This window comes from Ailuropoda melanoleuca, chromosome 17 (assembly GCF_002007445.2).
Source record: "Ailuropoda melanoleuca isolate Jingjing chromosome 17, ASM200744v2, whole genome shotgun sequence".
Taxonomy (NCBI): Eukaryota; Metazoa; Chordata; class Mammalia; order Carnivora; family Ursidae; genus Ailuropoda; species Ailuropoda melanoleuca.
In genome coordinates this window covers 18,749,037-18,772,863 of record NC_048234.1, presented here as the reverse complement: position 1 = coordinate 18,772,863, position 23,827 = coordinate 18,749,037, and the positions used below count along the sequence as shown (strand labels likewise).

At 37.0% G+C, this 23,827-nt stretch overlaps 1 protein-coding gene across 3 annotated transcripts in view; it reads right to left on the bottom strand.

The window, feature by feature from the left end:
• LOC100482860 (zinc finger protein OZF) overlaps positions 1 to 23,827 on the bottom strand; it is a 36,387-nt gene that overhangs the window by 5,258 nt on the left and 7,302 nt on the right. For all 3 annotated transcript variants that reach the window (XM_034647039.1, XM_019804262.2, XM_034647040.1), the window contains 2 exons: positions 17,474 to 17,600; positions 5,522 to 5,617 (listed from right to left, as the gene is read on the bottom strand). In XM_034647039.1, the coding sequence (XP_034502930.1) occupies positions 5,522 to 5,617; positions 17,474 to 17,600 (223 nt within the window). The remainder of the gene's footprint in view (positions 1 to 5,521; positions 5,618 to 17,473; positions 17,601 to 23,827) is intronic.

Below are 23,827 nucleotides of genomic sequence, written 5' to 3'. Positions count from 1 at the left end.
GGGTAAGCCTTTCAAGGTATACATAAGAGAGAGGGGCAGGATCAGGGATGAATATCCAGGTCTATGTTCTTACAAGTAACCTGCCAAATACAGGTTACAGGACAGGAAACTCATTAGTCTCCATGTTTCTATTAGAAGCTTCCTTTCTCCCCCCGCCCCCCAGTTTACACATCAATACCAAAATACATTTATAATAGCACAATTCTCTTCCACTTGAAAAAAACAGGCCAATACTTCAAACTCAAACTCTCCTAGTTGTTATTCACAGGAAAAGAAATGCACTAATGAGAAGAGCCATCTCTCAGCCTTGGCTGAGTTCTCTGCTCTACATTGGCTCTGGGGCCTTGGTATATTGTATCAGGGTTGTTCAATAACAATACTGTCCTGACCGTCACATTGTAAGTGTTCTGTCTGCTTACTCTCTTGCAACAAATCCATCCCCAAGTAATCCGTAAGTCAGCGTTCCATCTACGGGTCAACATATAGTTTCTACTGGCTTCTAGAACCATAAGGACTTTGTTTCATCCTGCTTCTAGAAACTTTAGATATTCTTATATTCATTTAACATAAAAGCCTTTACTTTTATCTTTGGTATGCTTGACTGCTATTATGCAGTTGCTACCCACATTCCAGCACCAATTTCAGGCCTATACTGGATATTTAACATGGTCCCTAAAACCACTGCCCCAGGTTCCATCAGACAACAGTCAGGAGACATTCTGGAAAACAATGTTTTACACCAATTCAGGGACATCAGCTGTTCAAGCTAGCATCAGAGAAGTCCACCGTATTTTTGGGGTGTAGTCTGGCTAGACTATTTGACACCCCTTAAATGAGTCATTCCAAAAAAATCTTGCCCCATATTATTTCTCTAAGTTACCATGCATTCCTTTTTTTAGCTCAAACTCTACATAATCTTCAGGGCAAGACTATTTCCTGAAGTTAAAAAAAAATGCCTTCTTATATCTATGAATTTAAGCACCACTTACTTTAAATCTGAAAGCAATTAAGCCTATTCCATTCATGTGAACAATGGATACATGAAGAGCAGTTACATATATGGGGACACAATTCTTTCAAGTAAATTACTACCATTGCAATCACAGTGCATCTTAAAATTGATGACATCACATCTGTTTTCTCTTTCCTAGCCAGATCTAAAATAATATTTTACCTTTTAACTGATGGTATTTTAAATGCCATGAAATACATTTTGCGCAGCTTTGCTTTCCTTTACCCAAAACAGAACACTGATCCTCTGATTTTCCTTGCACCCCTCCAGGATACAGAGAAGGGTCCTTGATACAGTGTGCCTGGAGCTACCTAGACTGTGACACATCAGCTCAGACGTACTGCCAATGTACATCGGTTAACTCACAAGTCACAGAAATCGGACTACGGCATTTGCATTCAATATGGAATACCTTTCCCCTAAAAAGCTATAGTGTCAATCACAATGTAATTATAAAATATCATATATTACATTCCAGACTAGAAAGAGTAAGAAAGAATATTCTTCTTGGTAGAACCACATACATACACACACACATACACGACACGCTTACATTTAGTTGTTACTGTGCCCAACTACCATTAATATATTTTCCTTTGTGTAGATTCTTCATGCCACGTTTCTTAGATCCATCCACATTACACATTGCAGCTATCTAATGGTCCACTGTTTGAAAATATCTTTAAGTTTTTTCATAAATAAATATGGAAGTTATTTCTAGGTTTGTACTTTTAAAAGTCTTGATGCCATGGAAAGTCTGATTCATGTCTTCTGCGGAACATATTCAAGTCTTTCTGGAGAATAAACCTGGAATGGACAGCTGTCATAGGGAATAGGCATGCTCAATTTTATGAATACGCTTCAACTTTTCCCAGTAATTGTGTCAATTTACACCACTGCCTGCCTTGTGGACATTTATCTTGCATTATCTCTTAATTATTCTTGGTACTAATGGAATGAGTCCAAAATCATTGTACTGTGGTCTGAATTTGCATTCCTGAAATTGCCAGTAATGTTATGTATTTTTCATGTTTATTAGTCATTGTTACACCGTTTTCCTTTCTTTCTAATGAACTGTTTGACTTTATATCCGCAATTCTTAGAAGTTTAATAATGTAAGCCTATCTGAATGCCAAATTACATACCAGGAGATGAGCCAGGGTAAAAACTCCCCCTTCTCAGAAAGCATACGCTTCAGTGGAAACAGGCAGACAGTAAAAAAACGTAATACACACCCCATATAAGGGGTGTTAGATATTGAGTGCTTTGAAGGAAAAAAGAGGGAGAAATGGACTGCCTGAACTCATCACAGACACAGGAAGCCATACCGAAGAGATACATAAGATCTGGATTCCTTATTTATTGAAGCAAACCCTCTGTGATGGATATTTACTTGTAGCGAGTATTACCTCCCATTGTTTATCTTGTAACCGTCAAACTCTCTGAAACCATAAAATTCTTCTGTGCAGTTTAAAATATGACACAGAATGAACACTTTGGAGTCACCACCCCTATCCAAGAGCAGAGCAGGACCAGATCAGGAAGGCCCACGTACTGTTTCTGGAGTGAGACGTTCTTCATGCTTACGCATTGCATCACTCATAAAGTTCATAGCAATACCTTCCTTACTTTTCTTTAGAGTTTACAGACTGTACATACATCCCTGAAAATACACAATTTTACCAGCTGCTTTATAAAAACCGAATCCTATAACTTGCTATAATCATTTTTGTTTTGCTCTTTTGTTCAATATTGTGTGCAAGATGCCTCCATGGTTTTGCTGTAGTTTATAAGTTAGTATACTATCTCTGATGTGTAACACTCCACCAAATAAATGTAATTACTTCTGAGCTCATCTGCTGATGGGTGTTTGGCTTGCTTACACTTACCCTATGATGCCCACCATTTTCAAAAGCAATGGCACTAGTTTGCATTTTCATAACCAATTGATGCGGGTCCCGAACCCCCCCCACCCCCCGATGTGGTCAGAGTTCTTATTCTCTGCCAATTTCATAAATGCAGAGTGGCAGTATGATACCGTTTTCATATTTCTCTCAAAACTAATCAGATTAAACACTTCTTCCCATGTTTGCTGGGTAACTAGATTTCCTTTTTGCGGAAGGTTCTGATTAAGCTTTTTGCCCAATTTTTCACTAAGCTACTTGCCTTTTTCCTCAGACTTGCAGAAGCACTTTATAGACTGTAGGTCCTAGTTTTATCTTGCTTACATGCACTGCAAATAGATTCTGCTATTCTGTGCCCTGTCTTCTCATAGTTTTTATATCACCCTTCAACACCTAGAAATTGTGAATTTTAATGCAAACAAATTTTTCCTACGTGGCTAAGTGTTTTTTGGTCTTACTTTATCCCCACCCACAGCGATAAAGATTTTCTCCTATATGATTTTCTAAAATATTTCGTTTCACGTTATACAATTCCACCCCAATTTGATTTCTGCTGTATGTGTAAAGTAGGGGTACAAAAAGTCAAGCGTCTAACACGTGTTTATTCCTGGGCTATTATATTTCAATGATTTGTTTAACGATAGTTACATGAGTACAATTAATTGTATCGACAAGAGTTTCATTCAACACCAGGCAGAGAAAGTCCCAGAACGTTGTTTTTCGAAGATGTTTTAAATTATTACTGGGCCTTTGTTATTTCCATATAAATTTTATTTTTACTTACGTATATATGTATTTAATTTCCACATAAATTTTAGAATCAGCTTGCCAAGTTTTACAAAAACAAACAGAAATCAAATGAGATCACTTGCTATTATACTGCATATTTACACATACTAAGAGTATTACTAAGAGCTTTAAAATTGTCTACCCAATCTGTGAACACGGAGTCTCTCTCTAATTGAAGTCTATTCAGTACCTCTCAGTTTTCTCAAGTTTCTGTCTACCCGTCTTACATATATTTCTAAATGTTCACCCTAGTCTATTGTTAGGTATGTCTGCAGAGTGATTTCTTAGGAAGGACTGTCTGAGAAACACCTTTTGGCTAGTTATTATTTACACCACTGTAGTTTTCCAACTCACTGGTTTCTACTTTTATCTTTATTAAATTATTTCTTCTGCTTTGCTTAGTCTTTTTTATTTTTTTTAAAGATTTTATTTATTTGAGAGAGAGAGAATGAATGAGAAAGAGAGAGAGAGAGAGCATGAGAGGGGGGGAGGTCAGAGGGAGAAGCAAACTCCCCGCTGAGCAGGGAGCCTGATGCGGACCTTGATCTCATGATCTCAGATCATGACCTGTCCCAAAGGCAGTGACTTAACCAACTGAGCCACCTAGGCACCCTGCTTAGTCTTTTTTAAACTTTGTTTTTTAAAATAAGTATGTTAGAATACAATTTTCCCGTAAGCAGTGCTCTACCTAAAGCCCAGAGGTTCTGATACCATGCTTCCCGTTCTTACAGTTTTCTGGATATACTGCAATTTCGGATCTCATGCCAACAGGTGCTTAACTCCCAGAAAGAGGTTTCAATTTCCTTACATTGTTTGCAGTTTCTAGTTTTGTTGAACTTTGGTTTTTCTATCGCTTTGAAATTTAATGATGCTTCCTTTTTATCTAAAGTTCTTTCATATTTTTTGACTCTTCCACTGGCGGTGGGGAGTGGGGGGAACAGAGGGAGAAGCAGACCCCCCTCACTGAGCAGGGAGCCCGACACGAGGTTCGATCCCAGGACCCTGGGATTATGACCTGAGCCGAAGGCAGATGCTTCACTGACTGAGCCAGCCAGGTGTCCTTCATTTCATGGTTTATAACCTGAATTCAATCTTGACCAAAATTAAGATAAATGATCCCAGCATAGCCTTTTTGTTTTGGCAAAGCACTTTACCATTTTTTTAATATCAAACTTTCCAAATTATCCTTCAGGTCTACCTCTGATAAAATCTGATAATATATTCTCACGATAGTTGGCTTTAGCCCATTTTCATTACTTGCTACGGCAGCAGGTTTCTCTTACTTCATGTCATACAGTGTGCTTAACAAAGCCTTTATAAAAAAACACATTCAGTAATAGGCATGTTTGTTTTATTAAGTGAATTTTTCTTCTACTAATCATGAAAGGTGCATTTTGCCCCTCACGGTTATCTTTATAATCCCCTAATACATAATCAACAATAACATTAGTTTCTTCTCTCTCTTCCCATTCATTAACCTCCAGTCTTATATGCTTTCGTTTCTTAGTTTTTATTTATTTTTATTATTATTTTTTTCACTGTTTAGTATAGCTCTATTACTTGATTTATCAATTTTAAATTATATACACTCAGGCTCCCAGCTTTTAAAGATGAGAAAATGATCAAGATTGCACCCATCCCTTGTGTTAGACCTTCTCCTTAGATATACTACTGGATAGGATATGGTCTTTCTCAACATCCACATGGATAGGGCTCTATAAGAGAGTGCTGAAATTATTTTATAGTAGACATCTCTAACTGACCACTTTGGATCTAATTTACCCTGAATACTTTCTTCCAGTACTTAATAACTCACCTGAGGAGTTCCTGGTTAGAAATTCTTTCTCTAACAAGCATGCATCTTCTGCTTGCTCCAACCTTAAGATCACTTCTGGTGTTGTATAGCAATACCCTGTAAATGGGAAATAATTTAAGACTTGGACCTGTTACCTGGGCTTCTGTGATTCTGAACGTGAAAGAAGACACATTTTCAGGGGTGGCACAACGAAGATGCTTATTTGAAGCTTTCTTTGCAGAGCTGACAGCAACTTTTTTCCTGAGGCTCAAATGTATTAACCTCCTTGAGCTAAATCGTAAGCGTACATAACCCCAAACTCAACAGGGATCTACATGCATAAGGCTTTACAAAGGGACTGCACGGGCTTTCCACTTCATGCCCGATGGAGCAGCAGATGACAGGCACTGCAGGACAAGGATCCCAGAAAAAAAGGACAAATGGAGTTTCAAGCCACAGTGCAGTACCAGAGCAGAACCAAGAGGTCTCAGTAAGTCGATGAGATAGAACCAGAAATTCAGAGGCCAAGACTAACTACCATCTGTAGTGTAAAACACTAGAGACAGAGACCCACCAGCATCTGCAGGAGGGTCGCCTGGAGTCGCTGAAGAAAAGAAACCATTTGAAATAGGCCAGAGTATTCTATTCTTAACAAAGTGTGCTCTCAAAAGAAATTGTTGAACCAGAGCCCAATCTGTTGAGGGTTTATCAGAGTCTAGCTAAACTGGGGGAAAGGGAACACTTGACTCCAGTTCTCTCTCCTATTCCACATGGGGGAATAGGTTTCCATGAGCCACTGAGCCAGACCCCAAGCGCTGCGAGGACGTCGCTCTATGCCACTCTTCATCTCACTATGGATTCATATCCTTTAATAAAGTGGTAAACCTACATGTTGCCCTGAGTCCTGTGAGCTGCTGTAGCAAATTAATCAAACCTAAGGAGGTCGTCTTTGGAACCTCCAATCTGTAGCTGGTTGGTCAGAAGCACAGGTAACAGCCTGGTGCTTGTGACTGGCACGTGAAGTGAGGGGGTGGCGGCAGTCTGCTAGGACTGAACCCTTAACCTCTGCAATCCAATGCTATCTCCAGGCAGACAGTGTCAAAATTGAGTTAAATTTCCAGACACCCTGTGGATGTCAGAAAATTGCTTGGTATTGTGTGGGAGGGAACTCCCCACATTGGAATTGGGTCCACAAACCCTAAAAGAAGTCCCTCTAGCCATCCTGTCCCACCTTAGCTAGCTCTTTACGCATCTTTTCTTTTCTTTTTTTAAAGATTTTATTTATTTTTCAGAGAGAGTGAGTGTATGCACACACAAGCAGTGGGAGGGACAGAGGCAGAGGGAGAAGCAGACTCCCCTGAGCAGGGAGCCCAATGTGGGGCTCAATCCCAGGACCCTGAGATCATGACCTGAGCCGAAGGCAGACACTCAACCGACTCAGCCACCCAGGCACCCTGCTCTTTATACATCTTAAAAAATTTAAAAGCACTAGTGAAGTTCAGGGTCTAGGGACAGAGGTCCACCAAAAGACTGATCTAATTATAGGACTCCGAACATTTCTCTTGCCCTACACCTTCCCATTAAATTACTAAAGACCTGTCACTACAGATCTTTTCATCCAGCACATCACATCCACCTTATAACAAAAAATTGCAAGACATGCCAAAAGGCAAGAAATGCAGTCTGAAAGGATGGAACAAACACCAGACTCAGAGTTAGATATGGTAAGAATGCTGGAATTATCAGACCAGGATTTTTTTTTAAACTATGATCAATATGCTATAGGCTTTTTAAGAACACGAGATAATACACAAGAACAAATGGATAATGTAAGTGAAGAGTTAGAAAGTCTAACAAAAAAGCAAAAAGAAATGCTAGAGATTAAAAAAAAAACAAACCAAGAACAAATGGAAGAAGGTTTTTGATGAGCACCTTAGCAGACTACACATGGCTGAGGGAATCCTGCGCTTGAGAATCTGACATTGAAATTTTCAAAACTGAAAAACAAAGAGAAAAAGACTGAAAAAAAAATAAAAGAATATCCAAGAATGGTGGGGCAACTACAAAAATGTAACATAGGTGTCAAAGGGATACTAGAAAGAGGAGAAAGAGAGAGGGGAACACTCAAAGCAATATTTGAAGCAATAACGAGAATTTCCTTCAAATTGATGTCAGAAACAAAACCATAAATCTGGGAAGCACAGAGAACACCAAGTACAGTAAATGCAAAAAACAAAACTACACTTAGGAATAGTGTATTCAAACTTCAGAATATCAAAAGTCAAGAAAAAACTTTTTCAAAGATTTATTTGAAGGGGGGAAGAGACAGGGAGGGAGAGAGAGAGAAACTCAAGCAGACTCCATGCCCAGTGTGGAGCCTGACACAGGGCTTGATCTCACGACCCTTAGATCAGACCTGCGCCAAAACCAAGAGTTGGATGCTTAACCAACTATGCCACCAGGCACCCCAAGAAAAAATCTTGAAAGGAGCCAGAGGAAAAAAAAATCTTACCCAGAGAAGAGCAAAGATAAGCATTAGATCCAGTTTTTCTTTCTCAGAAACCACGTAGTAAGGAGAGAATGAAATAAAAAATTTAGAGTATCAGGAGAAAAAAAATCTACCAATCTTGAATTCTGGACCTCGCAAAATTATCCTTCAAAAGTGAAGAAGAAATACTTTCTCAGAAAAACAGAAATTGAAGCAATTTGAGGTAATTTATTAGTAGACCTGTCTTGCAAGAAGTGTTAAAAGAAGTTCCTCATAAAAAGGGAAAATGGTACAGGGGCACCTGGGTGGGCCAGTTGGTTAAGCATCTCCCTTTGGCTCAGGTCATGATCCCGAGGTGCTCCCTGCTCAGTGGGGAGTCTGCTTCTCTCTCTCCCTCTGTGTTCACTTTCTCTCTCCCTCTCTCTCAAACAAATAAATAAATAAATAAAATCTTAAAAAAAAAAAAAGGAAAATGGGACAGGTCAAACTCAGATCTACACAAAGAAAGGAAGAACGTTGGAAAAGGAATAAATGAGTGTACAAAAAAAGCTTTTATTTTTGTTACTCTGAATTGATGTTACAGAAAAAGTTTACTCTAAATAATATATCCTATTATATATGCCTGTACACATATAAGTAAAATTAATGACAATCATGTTAAAAGGAGTGGAAGAGAAGAATTAGGAATATTTTGTTAAAGTTTCTACTTATAGTACTTGAGAAACTGTAGAATGTTATTTGAAGCAGACTTAGATTAGTTGTAAAACAAAAACAGAAACACAGGACAAGGGCAAAAAATGGAAAACAGCAACAAATATGGTAGGTGTTACTCCAACTACATAAAAAATCACTTTGAATGTCAATGGTGTACATATATTAATTAAAAGACAGACTGTCAAGATGAATCAAAAAACAAGACCCAAACATATGTTGCCTTCAAGATACTGAAGGGGGAGCAGTTATGTTAACTTTCAGAACAAGGAAATTTATCAAGGATAAAGAGGGGAATTACATAATGATAAAGAGGTCAATTGTCCAAAAAGATGTAACAATTTTAATATGTATGTGCTTAACAACTAAATGTCAAAATACATGAGACAAACATTGATAGATCTGTAACGAGAAATAGAAGGATCCATTATTTATTTATTATAGTTGGGGATTTCAAAACCTCTATATCACAAATGGATGGATCCACCAGGCAGAAAATCAACAGGGCACAGCTGAATTCAAGAGCACCATCAATCAACTGGATATAAATGAAATCTATAGACTACACTTCATCCAACAACAGCAAATTACATTCTTCTCAAGCTCATATGGAACATTCTCCAAGACAGACCACACTCTGGGCAATAAAGCACACCTTACCAAATATTTACAAAAATAGAAATCAAACAATGTATGCTCTCAGACCATAATGTTGAATTCAACTAGAATTCAACAAAAAGATAGGTGAAAAAAACCCAAAGTACTTGGAGGTTAAACATACACTTCTAAATAACACATGCTCAGAGAAATATTAGGACAAATTAGAAAATATTTTCACTGAAATGAAAATACAGATTATTCAAAATTATGGGATAAGTGAAAGCACTACTTAGAGGGAAGTTTATAGCAGTGAATGCTTAATTAAAAAGAAGATCTGAAATCAACAATCTCAGATTATACTACAGGAAACTAGAAAAAGATGAAGATATTAAATACAAAGTAAACAGAAAAAAAATTAAAAATTAGAGCAAAAATCAATGAAATTGAAAATAGGAAATTAATGTAGAAAATTGATGAAACCAAAAGTTGAATCTTTGAAAAGATCAATGAAATTAACAAGCCTCTAACTGGGCCAAATGACAAGGAGAGAGAAGATATCCTGTTTCATCAGAAATGTAAGAGGGGGCATCACAACAGATCTTGTGGATATTAAAATATAATAAAGAATACTATCAACAACTCTATGCCTACAAATTCTATAATCTAGACGAAATGGACCAATACCTTGAAAGACAGCATCTGCCAAATCTCACACAAGAAGGAAATAGTTATCAATAGGCCTTTATGTATGAAAGAAATTCAATAAAAAAAATAACCACCTTTCAAAACAGAAGCCATCACACCCAGATGGGTTCACTGGTGAATTCAATCTCTACAATCTCTTCCAAAAGACAGAAGCAGAGGTAATCCTTTCTAATTCATCCTATGAGAACAGTATCCCCAAATACCCAAACCAGAAAAAGGCAATATAAGAAAAGATAACTATGCACTAGTTTCTCTCATTGACATACATGCAAAAATCAGCAAAATACGAGCAAATCAAAATTCACAGTGTATATAAAAAAATTACACACCATGACCAAGTGGTATTATCCTAGGTATGCAAGGTTGGTTCAACATTCAAAAATCAATTAATATAATCTATCACATCAAGGAGGTAAAGAGGAAAAAAGTTAATACAGTCATAGCAACAGAGGCAGAAAAAGCATTTGATAAAATTCAACAGTTCATAATAAACACTCTCAGCGAAACAGAAAAAAAGGGAACTTTCTCAGCTTGATAAAAATATCTGTAATAACTTACAGCTAACATCACACTTAACAGCGAGAAACTTGAAGCTTTCCTGCTAAGAGCAGAAATAGGCCAAAATGTCTTTTCTCACCACTGCTTTTTGATACTATACTGGAAATCCTAGTTAATGTAATAAGACAACGGACATAAAGGGCATGCAGACTGGGCAAGAAAGAAGTAAACTGTCTTTTCTCACAGATGACATGATCGTTTGTGCAGAAAATCCAGACAGACAAAAAACTGGAATAGGCAATTATAGCAAAATTGTAGGATATGAGATTAATATAAAAAAAAAAGTTAATCACTTTTCTATACACCAGCAACGAACATGTGGAATTTCAAATTAGAAACATAATGTCATTTACATGGTATACCCCAAAATGAAATAATTAGGTATAAATCTAACAAAATATGCACAAGAACTATGAGAGAAATCTGTAAAACTCTGAAGAAAGGTAAGAAAGACCTAAATAAATGGAGAACTCTTACCTGTTCATGGTTAAGAAGAGTAATTTGTCAGGATGTCAGTTCTTCATAATTTGATCTATAGATTCAATGCAATCCCAGTCAAAATCTCAGAAAGTTATTTTATGGATATCTACTAAGTGAACCTGCTTATATGGAGGCAAAAGACGCAGAATACCCACCATCAAACTGAAGAAAAAGATCAGATTGACACTACCCAACTTTAAGACTTAGTATAACCTTATAGTAATCTCAACAATGTGATATGGGAGGAAGTGAGACAAACAGATCAACAGAACAGGATAAAGAGCCCAAGAACAGACCCACAAATACACTGTCAACTGAGCTTTGACAAAGGTGCAAAGGCAATATAATGAAGATAGTCTTTTCCAAAACTAGTGCTGGAACAACTGGACACCCACATGCAAAAAAGTGAATCTAGACGAAGACATGCATACATCCTTCACAAAAATTTATTCAAAATGAAAAGAAAATTTATTCAAGATGGATTAGACCCTAATGTAAAAGGAAAAGCTATAAAATGAGAACAGAGAAGAAACCCTGATTGACCTTGGGTGTGGCAATGACTTTTTAGATACATAATCAAGGAACAATCGGGGAAAAAAAAGATAAATTGGACTTTATTAAAATTAAATACTCTGGTCTGCAAAAGACAAATTAACGGAATAAGATAAGCCATAGATTGAGAGAAAAGTACTTGTAAAGGATACATCTGGTAAGTGGCTGTTATCCAAAATATACAAAGAACTCTTAAAACTCAACAGTAAGAGAACAACCAACCCTATTAAAANCGACTTTTTAGATACATAATCAAGGAACAATCGGAAAAAAAAAAAAAGATAAATTGGACTTTATTAAAATTAAATACTCTGGTCTGCAAAAGACAAATTAACAGAATAAGATAAGCCATAGATTGAGAGAAAAGTACTTGTAAAGGATACATCTGGTAAGTGGCTGTTATCCAAAATATACAAAGAACTCTTAAAACTCAACAGTAAGAGAACAACCAACCCTATTAAAAAATGGGCAAAAGACCTTAACAGACTTCACCAAAGAAGATATACAGATAGCAAATAAGTATACGAAAAGATGTTCAACATCCTATGTCATCAGGAAGTTGCAGTTAAAAGAATGAGATCGCCATCACACACCTATCAGAATGGCCAAAAGCCAAAACACTGGCAACACCAAATGCTGGTCTGGATGTGGAGCAACAAGAACTCTCAGATATCTCTGGTGGAAATGCAAAGACAACATGAGGTTTTCTATAATAAAAACTACCACACAACTAAGTACCAAGTGATAGTGAATACACACAAACTCTTCTAGAAAACCAAAGAATATATCTCATGAGGCAAGCTTTACTACATTAGGAGAAAAGAAATCTCACTATAAAAAATATTTTACAGGGGCGCCTGGGTGGCACAGCGGTTAGGCGTCTGCCTTCAGCTCAGGGCGTGATCCCGGCATTATGGGATCNGAAGAATATATCTCATGAGACAAGCTTTACTACATTAGGAGAAAAGAAATCTCACTATAAAAAATATTTTACAAATACGTCATCTTTAAGAAAATGTTATTAAATGAATCTAACAATTGGTAAAAAGGATGATACACCATGAGCAAGTGGGATTCATCCTAGGAATGCAAGCTTAACATTCCAAAACAAATAGACTTCTCCATATTAACTGAAAAAGAAAAACCATAAGATGATGTTAATANTGATACACCATGAGCAAGTGCGATTCATCCTAGGAATGCGAGCTTAACATTCCAAAACAAATAGACTTCTCCATATTAACTGAAAAAGAAAAACCATAAGATGATGTTAATATAAAGAAGGAGTTTGAAAACTTTAACACCTATTGATTAAATTAAAAATGAGGGAGGGGAACTTCCTTAACCTGATAAAGTACAGGTATGAAAAACCTACAGGAACATAGTACTTTGTGGTTTCTGGTTCAAGACAGTGCAGTAGGACTGCACTCACCCACTCCCAAGGACACACTGAGTCTACAGCTAATATGGAACAATATCCTCTTAAAAAAAAAACCTGAGGGCTGGCTGAGTAATGAATACAAACGGGGCAAAGAGAAGAAAACCACATCAAAGTGGGTAGGAGAGGCTGAGACACAATCTGGTCATAAACCCCACCACTACTTTGGTGACCCCCAAGTGTGAGGGAACTCAAAACCTAGAGCTTCTCCCTAATGCAAAGTGTTCAAGTCCTGCATGAGGAACTCCGACTTTTAAGATCTGCACCAGAGAGATGAGCCTTTGATACAAGAACTTTGAAAATCAACGGGGGATTGTGTCCTGAGACCCACGAATCTGGGGACCTGAGAAACGGTTCTTCATAAAAGGCTCTCATGCTTGGATTCACCCACCCCAGGGCCCAGTACCGAGGCAGTTGATGGCGTCCAGACTTCAAGTGAAGGAGGCTCACCTACTTATATTAAAGCACTGTCCTGAAGGGCAGGCACCTAACTGAGCACACACATCTAGGAGCCTGCTGGAACTCTCTGGGAATGCAGGCTGATGGACACCACCTCTGCATTCTCCCTATACGGTGCTCCAGAGCACCAGCATCTCCTGGGATGGAACCTTTACATGCATTGGATGCCCTAATTTTTACAGTTGCCACACAGGGGATCCCTCCCAATCACATGACTCTGCAGACCCGGGAAACTTGCATTCCTGGTCCCACGGGGCTGTAATAATTGGCATCACCCAGAAAGGAGCTCACACCATTGCTGGCCCACCAAACTGTGTGGCTGCTGCCTGGGGACACCTCACATCACCTGGCTCAGATGTGGTGGGGCTTAAGCACAGGGCTTAACCAACCAGGGCTGTTACCACCAAAGATTTCTTAAACAGTCACCACCCCTAGGGCAGAACATGAGGCAACACACCCAGAAGCTCAATCCTTCTGTGAAAGAGGCTTATTAGCTAATCATCATCGCTGTGACANCCGTGGGTCCCACAGGGCTGTTACCACCAAAGATTTCTTAAACAGTCACCACCCCTAGGGCGGAACATGAGGCAACACACCCAGAAGCTCAATCCTTCTGTGAAAGAGGCTTATTAGCTAATCATCATCGCTGTGACATGAGAGGTAGGCTCCTCATGAAACACACATCTAAGGCTGCCTATACTCCCTTCCAGAAACCTCGGGGGGCAGACACGATCTCACTGCCTCTCTGTCATTCTCCAAAGCACTTGTGTCTCCCAAAGAGGAGTTTTACATGCGTTTAACAGCATTCTTCACAGAGATATGACAAACAATCCTAAAATTTGTATGAAACCACAAAAGAGCTCAAATAGCCTAAGCAATTTAGAGGAAGAAAAATGAAGCTGAAGGCATAACACTCCTTTTCTTGAAACTGTATCACAAAGCTATAGTAGTCAAAATAGTATGATATTGTCACAAAAACAGACTCAGAGAGAAATGGAAGAGAATAGAGATCTCAGAAATATACCCACACATATATGGTCAATTAATTTAAGACAATGCAGCCAAGAATATACAAAAGGAAAAGGACNATTAATTTAAGACAACGCAGCCAAGAATATACAAAAGGAAAAGGACAGTCTTTCAATATATGGTGCTGGGAAAACTGGGCAGCCACGTGCAAAAGAATGAAACCAAAGCACTATCTTATACAGAAATTAACACTAAATGGAATAAAGATTTAATGTAATACCTGAGGTTAAAAAACTCCTTGAAGAAAACATACTCAGTAAACTGCCTGACACAGAGCTTGGTGAAGATTTTTTTAAATATGACACCAAAAGCAAAGGCAACAAAAACAGAAATAGAGTGGAATTATAACAAACTAAAAAATTTCTGNACTCAGTAAACTGCCTGACACAGAGCTTGGTGAAGATTTTTTAAAATATGACACCAAAAGCAAAGGCAACAAAAACAGAAATAGAGTGGAATTATAACAAACTAAAAAATTTCTGTACAACAAAGGAAACCATCAGCAGAATGAAAAGGCCATGTACTGAATGAGAGAAGATATTTGCAAATCATATATCTGATAGGGAGTTAATATCCAAAACACATAAGGAACTAATACAACTCAATAGCAAAAAACCAAACAATCCTTAAAAATGGGCAGAAAATCTGAACACATATTTTTCCAAGAAGACTTATAAATAACTAAGAGACACATGAAAAGATGCTCAATATCATTAATCATCAGGGAAGTGAAAATCAAAAGTACAATGAGATATTACTTCACACCTGCCAGAATGGCTAGTATCAAAAAGAGAAGAAATAAAAAGTGTTGGTGAGGATATCGAGAAAGGGAACATTTGTGCACTGTTGGTGGGAATGTGAATTAGTGCAGCCACTATGGAAAACTGTATGGAGGTTCTCAAAAAATAGAAAACACAACTATCGTTATGATCTAGCAATTCCACTCCCGGGTATTTATATGGAAAAAAAAGAATGCTACCTCAAAAAGACACCTGCACCCATTTTTCATCGAGGAATTATTTTACAATAGTGAAGATAGGAAAATAACCTGAGTGTCCATTTATGGACAAATGGTTAAAGAAATCATGATATACACACACAACAGAATATTGTTCAGCCAGAAAAACAAATGAAATCTTACCACTTGCAACAAATGGTTGGACCTCGAGGGCATTATGCTAAGTGAAATTTGGCAATAGGAGAAAGACAAATACCATATAATCTCACATATATGTGGAATCTTAAAAACAAAACAAAGAAAATCCCTGCAAACAAACCAAAAAACCAAGTTTATAGATACAAAGAACAGATTGGTGGTTGTCAGTGGCAAAGGGTGGGGGCTGGGGAAAACGGGTGAAGGGGGTATTAAATATTTGAAAAATTAAAAAAAAAACTAAAGTGATTGGGGGAACAAAAAAGAAAAGAAAGTCTTATAAAAAGAAAACTTTGTAAATGATTGAATGTTTTGCTCTTCAGATTAGGAACAAGACAAAGTGGTCCTCTCTCATCATTTATATTCAGTATACATTATACTGCAAGTCTTAACAAGTTTCATAAAGAAAGAGAAATAAATAGCATAAAGACTGGAAAAAAATCTTTATTCATAGATGACATTATTATATACATAAAATATATCATGGAATTTTCAAAACATGTACTACAAATAATGACGTTGATAATGTTATGAGGTATGATGTTAATACAAATAAATTACTTGTATTTTGACATTTTCCCCAAAATTAGAAATTAAAATTAAAGATATCACTTAAAATATTAAAATCATGAAAGCTATGCATACATCTACTCATCTAAGTGTTAAGATGAAAACAAATAATGGAAAGGAAAATTTAAAAAGCCAACATAGCAGAAAAATCTCACTGACCTTTTGTTCGGCAAAGATGTCTTAAAAAGGAGGGAAACCGCATTAAGACATAAAAGAACACAAAATGATATGACTTCAAGATGAAGATCTTTTCTTTCAAAAGACACTGTTAAGAAAAAGGTGAGCCACAGGTGGGGAAAAAAGTTCAGAAAACATTTATCTTATAATGGTCACCTCTATTATGTAAAGAATTGTTTCAACCCAGGTAAGCCCAAAAAAAAAAAATGACAGAAAAAGAAGATGAGTTAAAGATTTGAAGAGATACTTCATAAAAGATATGCAAATAGCCAAAATGCACATGAAAAGATGACCATCATCATTTTCCACCATGGAATTGTAAATTAAAATCCAGTAAGTTATAACCTGGCGCCAACTGAGCTGGTTGAAATTAGTTGAAGTTAACAATACCTAGGGTGTACGTGAGAACGTGGCTCAGCCAGAACTCTCATATGTTGCTGATGGGCATGAAATAGCGTAGTCACTTTGGAAACATCTGGCAGTTACTTATAAAAAGTTATGGTAGTAAAAGACCCAGGAAAACCTCTCCTAGGTTTTCACACAAGAGAAATGAAAACATGTTTGCACAAAAACTTGTGCTGGAATGTTTGTACAAGCCTTGCTCAGATAGTGCCCAATCTGAAAATGATTAGTATCTATTCAAAAGGATACTACTAATATAAAGAATAAACTGACACACAAAACATGCATGAATCTTAAAATAATTAGTTTTGGTGAAAGAAGTAAAGGAAAAGGAGTATGCGCTGTGTGATTCCACTTATACGAAAGTCTAGAAAAGGCAAAACTGCTATAAGAGAGAGCAGATCAGTAGTTTAAGGGGTGAAAGCAGGAGGAGGGAACAGGAAACAAAACATTTTAGGGTGATGGAAATAGTCTATACATGATGTGGGTGGTAAAAATCAACGAAATACATTTCTCAAAACTTGACAAATTGTATCTAGGAAAAGGCTGAGTCTTATTTTTGGTTAATTACAGCCCAATAAAGTGATTTAAAAAAAAAGAAAAGAAAGAAACAGACTGCATCGGAGAGTCAGACACATAAGGTAAACTCACCCACGGAGACGAGGTGGCTGAAGATCTCCAGCATCACATCTCTGTACAGAGTCCTCTGAGCAGGGCCAATTTTCTGCCATTCTTCCTGGGTGAACTCCACAGTCACATCCTTGAATGACACGGATGCCTGTAATAGCACATTTCTGTTCAACCCGAACGGTTCAGAGACAGGCAACATGGAAAATACCCTTTGGAACTAATTCTATCATGTTTACTGTAGAGTTGAAAACAACACGTTACAAAGGATGACTGTTATAGCCTTAACGCTGTCTTCCAATTTGGGGATACAGAATGAATACAAATATTCTCATTCCCTGATTCATTGGCAATTACTTACAAATTATATACATGCACCATCCGTTAACTTGATACCTATAATGTTCAGTGGGATTTTTTTGTTTGTTTAGATCAAGTTACTAAAAAAAAGATCTTTCCATATTTGATCCTATACCCAATGTTTTGTCCCAAACCTCTCTAGAGTATACAACACTCCCACTCAGAGTCTTTTGCTAGGGTAATGGGGAATCAATGAAGGGGCTAATGTAAGCCCTGGATATATCCACACATAACTACGTATTTATTTTAAAATTGATCTAGAGGAAGAGTGGAGTATGTTTTAAGCAGAAGAGATCAATTTAAGAGCAGCAAAGCAACGGGAATGAAACATAGGAAACTAATTCTCCAAGAGAAGGAAGCACTAATTTCTTGGTCAGTTCCACAGAGAAACAGCACAACCAGAGGGGCAGATGCTGATGCCACATACTGAGACTGGAAAAAGAGGTAAAAAGGGTTGGGTAGAGGATCACAGTGAGGCACATCTTGTTTATATTGTACTCAAAATATGTGTGCACACACAGGAAAGTTATCCACTGCGTAGCTGGTTACGTGACTTTGTAGCACATGAAATCTACAATAAAGATAAGGATTATAATTGACGTTAGTCATTAAGGTGATAACTGAAATCCTAATACAGAATCTGCTGGCTCAGACATGACATATACTGAGGGGAGAAAAGGTCCAAAACTGAATTTGAGAGAATACCAATATTTACCAAAAAAAGAATAAACCAAGAAGGCAGAGAAAAAATTTATTATTGGTGGTAAGAGAAAATGGACAAAGTAGGTTATTAGAAATTAAGAGACCATTTCAGGCATAAATGATTGCTCTAGTTCATGATAATAGACTGAACATGTGCATTTACATCCTATCCCTTAAACACACTCTGGTGAAATAAAAAACCTACTATGAATATACAACAAAGGAAGACAAGAACACTGCCATGAAAGACTGGGAAATTTGACTAAATTCTTGAAGGTAAAGAGTAGACAGTATCAGATGAGAAAAACAGGGAAAGGTTGCTTAAAATCGAATATAAACACAGAGGGAGGCAAAGAAGGTAGGCTTCTGATGAAAGCTCAGAAAAATGATTAGGGTCAAATTCAGCAACACTTAGAATCATCAGTGTGCTATAGGGTGAATGACTGGCCGAGCAATTCATCAAAGAACAATCAGATAATATTGGAGATGCTCGACCTGTGTTTTGAGCAGACTGTCTGAAGAAAATCTACATCAGGCAGAGAAATACTTCAGGAGCTATCAGTGTAGATAAGGCAGCCAAAGGGAGAAGAGAGCTCTTCTGGCACTTGATATTTAAAGACATCAAATTTAGAAATTTCATTTTCTAATTGTTTGTTGCTGACATAGATATAAATTTTTATCTCCAGAAATTCCTAATTTTTCATACTGATCTTGTGTCTAGCATCATTAAGTCTAATACTGAACCAAAGACACGTCTAGATTTTCTACATCAGCAATCATATCATCTATAAACACTGGGGAAATTTTTTATTTCTTGCTTTCAGATCTTTGTACTTTTTCTTGCCTTATTTCACTGGCTAAGACTTCCAAGATTTCTCATCCCAGGAAAAGTTTTCCTAGTGAACTACGAATTACAAACTTTTGAAAAAGTTTTTGCTAGATATAGCTTACAAAAATAAGGAAGATTCCTTCATTTGTAGAATGCTAGAAATTTTAATATTCTTTTTTAAAAAGATTTTATTTATTTAGTTATCTGAGAGAGAGAGGGGAAGAGCAGAGGGAGAAGAACAAGCAGACTCCATGCTGAGCACGGAGCAAGATGCAGGACTCGATCCCATGACCCTGAGATCATGACCTGAGCCAAAATCAACAGTCAGATGTGTAACTGACTGAACCACCCAAGCACTCTGGAAATTTAAATATTCTAAAATTTATTTCCTACATCCAATAGTATGATCATGGTTTCTTTCCTTTGGTGTTAGTACAATGAATTATACTGATTTTTGTTAAATTGCTAATTCCAACTAGAATTTCAAATAAATATATCTTCTTCATTATGTAGTAACTATACACATACACAGTTTACTTATCTTGGCTTGAAAATTCATATGGAAAGCTAAAAAAGCATATGTAGCCAGAAAATATTTAAGAACAACGATGCTGGAATTGTTGTACCTGACACTCAAACTGTGTAAAGTTTTAATAGATGATGAGTTGGAATGACCCATAAACAGAAAAGAAAGTTAAAAATGATTATGAATACAGGTGATTTTTGAAGGAGAAAAAGGATAGCATCTTTTATTTTTGGAAAAAATATAAACTTTCAAAAATGTCATATGTATAATTAAATAGGAAGGGTAAGAAAGTTAGATCTATTTTTCACGCCATTGAACAAGGTAAAATTAGAGTGGACTGAACATATAAATGTAAAAAATAAAGCTAATCAAATTCTATAACACAACATGGGAAAGTTTCTTTTACAATTTAAGACTAGGAAATGGAGGGTTCTGGTCAAGTTGGCGACAGCGCAAGTTCCTGTCTCACCTCCTCCCACAGACACACCAAATCTACAGCTACACATGGAGCAATTTCCTCAGAAAGAAATCAAGAGAACAGCTGAACAACTCCTATATATTGAGTGAATAAGAAAATGCCCACATCAAAATGGATCTCGGTACACCCTCAGCTACTGGGAACCACTAGGAAGGAAGGAAACAGGTTGGACCACCACAAAGATTTGATAGACAACCAAGGGCGTGGGCTGGGCTGAAAGATAAGGTCCATCTTCCACACTAGACTACTGTCAAGACTGGAAGAAGTGGCTTTTTTTTCTAATGTGCACAAACCAACACAGAGAGAAAAGAAAAATGAAGAAACAGAAATATGGTCCAAAAAAAAAGAACAAGATAAAACCTCAAAAATGTCCTTAATGAAAAGATTAGTGAGGTACCGGATAAGACTTCAAAATAATGGTCATTAAGATTCTCACTGAGGTCAGGAAAACAATGCATAAAGTGAAATTTTCAAGGAAGAGATAGAAAAGATGAGAAATTAACAGAAATAGAGCTGGAGAATACAGTAAATGAACTAAACATTTCAATAGAGGGGTTCAACAGTAGCCTAGATCAAGCAGAAGAAAGGAGCAGTGAACTTGAAAGGATCAGTGAACTTGATAACAGGGAAGTAGAATTCAATAATTAAGAAGCAGAAAAGGAAAAAGAATGAAAAGGAATGAAAATAGCTTAAGGGAATTATGGAACACCATCAAGTGGGCTGTATTTGCATTATAGGGGGTCCCAGAAGGAGAAGAGAACCAAAAAGGAGCAGAAAGCTTATTCAAAGAAATAATGTAATGGTGGTGGGTGAATAACTTATAAATCTACAATGAAGGTTAAAGACAAAGTATTATAGTAATAACTATGACTACTATAATTTGTTACTGATATATAATGTGAAAACATGGAATTGTAACATCAAAAACATAATGTCAGGGGCAGAATAAGAATGCAGAGCTGAGGTATGCATTCAAAATTAACTGGTTATCAGCTTGAAACAGACTGCTATAAATATAACATGCTTTATGTAACCCTCACGGTAACCACAAGCAAAAACCTTTAGAAAACCAAAAGCTAAATCAAAGCATACCACTATAGAAAATCACCAAGTCACAAGGAATGGACAAAGAGAAGAAAGGAACAAAGGAATTGCCAAAAGCCAGAAAAACAATGAACAAATGGCAACAGAAAGGACATAATTATAAATAATTATTTTAATGTAAATGGACTAAATTCTTTAATCAAAAGAGAATAGCTGAATAGATTTTTTTTTTTTTAAAGTTACAACTACAGGCTGCCTACAAAAGACTCACTCCAGCTTTAAGGACACACAGACTGAGAGTGAAGAGATCCAGAAAGATATTCCATGTAAATGGAATTAAGAAGAAAATAAGGATAGGGGCGCCTGGGTGGCACAGCAGTTAAGCGTCTGCCTTTGGCTCAGGGCGTGGTCCCGGCGTTGTGGGATCGAGCCCCACATCAGGCTTTTTCACTATGAGCCTGCTTCTTCCTCTCCCACTCCCCCTGCTTGTGTTCCCTCTCTCGCTGGCTGTTTCTATCTCTGTCAAATAAAATCTTTAAAAAAAAAAAAAAAGAAGAAGAAAATAAGGATAGCTATACTTACAACAAATAAAACAGACTTTAAGACAAAGGCTGTAACAAGAAACAACGAAGGTAATTATAGAGTGATAATGGATCCATCAAACATGAGGATGTAACATTTGTAAATATTTATGACCAACATAGGAGTACCTAATAGCATACAGAAATTAATGGATCTGAAGGTAGAAATAGACAGGAATACAATAATAGTTTGGGACTGAAATATCCTACCTGCAACAATGGATAGATCATTCAGGAAGAAAATCAATAAGGAAACATAAGACAAACTACATGTTATACCAAATGGACTTCACAGACGCTTATAAACATTGTATCTAAAAACAGAAAAATACACATTCTTCTCAAGTGCGCTTGGAAACATTCTCCAGGATACATCACATATTAGACCACAAAACAAATCTTAATAAGTATAAGAAGACTGAAATCACATATGTACATATTTTTAAAATTTTATTTATTTCTTTGACAGAGAGAGACAGCCAACGAGAGAGGGAACACAAGCGGGAGTGGGAGAGGAAGAAGCAGGCTCCCAACGTAGGAGCCTGATGCGGGGCTCGATCCCAGAACGCTGGGATCATGCCCTGAGCCGAAGGCAGACACTTAACGACTGAGCCACCCAGGCGCCCCAAGACTGAAATCATATTAAGCATCTTCTCTGACCACAATGGTATAAAACTAGAAATAAACTGCAATTACTCCAGAAAATGCACAAATATGTGGATATTAAATAACATGCTACCAACCAACCAATGGATCAAAGAAGAAATAAAATGAGAAATCAAAAAATATCTTGAGACAAGTGAAAATGGAAACACAACATACTAAAACTTATGAGACATAGCAAAAGCAGTTTTAAGAGGGGAATTCACGGTAATAAATGCTTACATCAATAAACAGACTTCAAATAAGCAATCTCACTTTACACTTTAAGGTAATGAAAAAGACAGAGTGGAAATAAATGAAACAGAAACTAAAAAGACAATAGAAGAGACCAACGAAACTAAGAGCTAGTCTTTCCAAAGACAAAATAGACAAACCTGTAGCTAGATTCACCAGGAAACTGAGAGGATGCAAATATATACACAAATTTATAAATGAAAGAAGAGGGGCACCTGGGTGGCTCAGTCTGTTAAGTGTCGACTTTTGGTTTTGCCTCAGGTCATGATCTCAGGGTCCTGGGATGGAGTCCCACATGGGGATCCGTGCTCAGTGGGGAGTCTACTTGAGGATTCTCTCTCTTCCTCTCCCTTTGCCCCTCCCCCTGCTTGTGTGTGTGCTCTTTCTCTCTAAAATAAATAAATACATCTTAAAAAAAAGAAAAAGAAATGAAAGAGAAGACATTACAACTAATACCACAAAATACAAAGGTTCACGAGACTACTATGAACAATTATACCCCAACAAACTGGACAATCTGGAAAATCTTAACAGACTGATTGCTAACAAGAAGATTGAATCAGCAATCAAAACCTCCCAATATGCGAAACTCCAAGACCAGATGGCTTCACTGGTGAATTCTACTAAACATTTAAAGAATACCAAACCTTTTCAAACTCTTCCAAAAAGTGTAAGAGAAGGGAATACTTTGAAACTAATTTGATGAAGACAGCATTCCTGATACCAAGAATGGACAAGGACACTATAAAAAAATTACAGGTTAATATACCCGATGAACACAGATGGAAAATTCTCAACAAAACTGGCAAACCTGGTTCAGTAATACATTAAAAGGACCATATACCATGATCAAGTGGAACTTATTACAGGGATGCAAGGATGGTTCAACACCCACAAATCAATCTATGTGATATACCACAGTAACAAAATTAATAAAAATCATATGATTGTTTCAATAGAT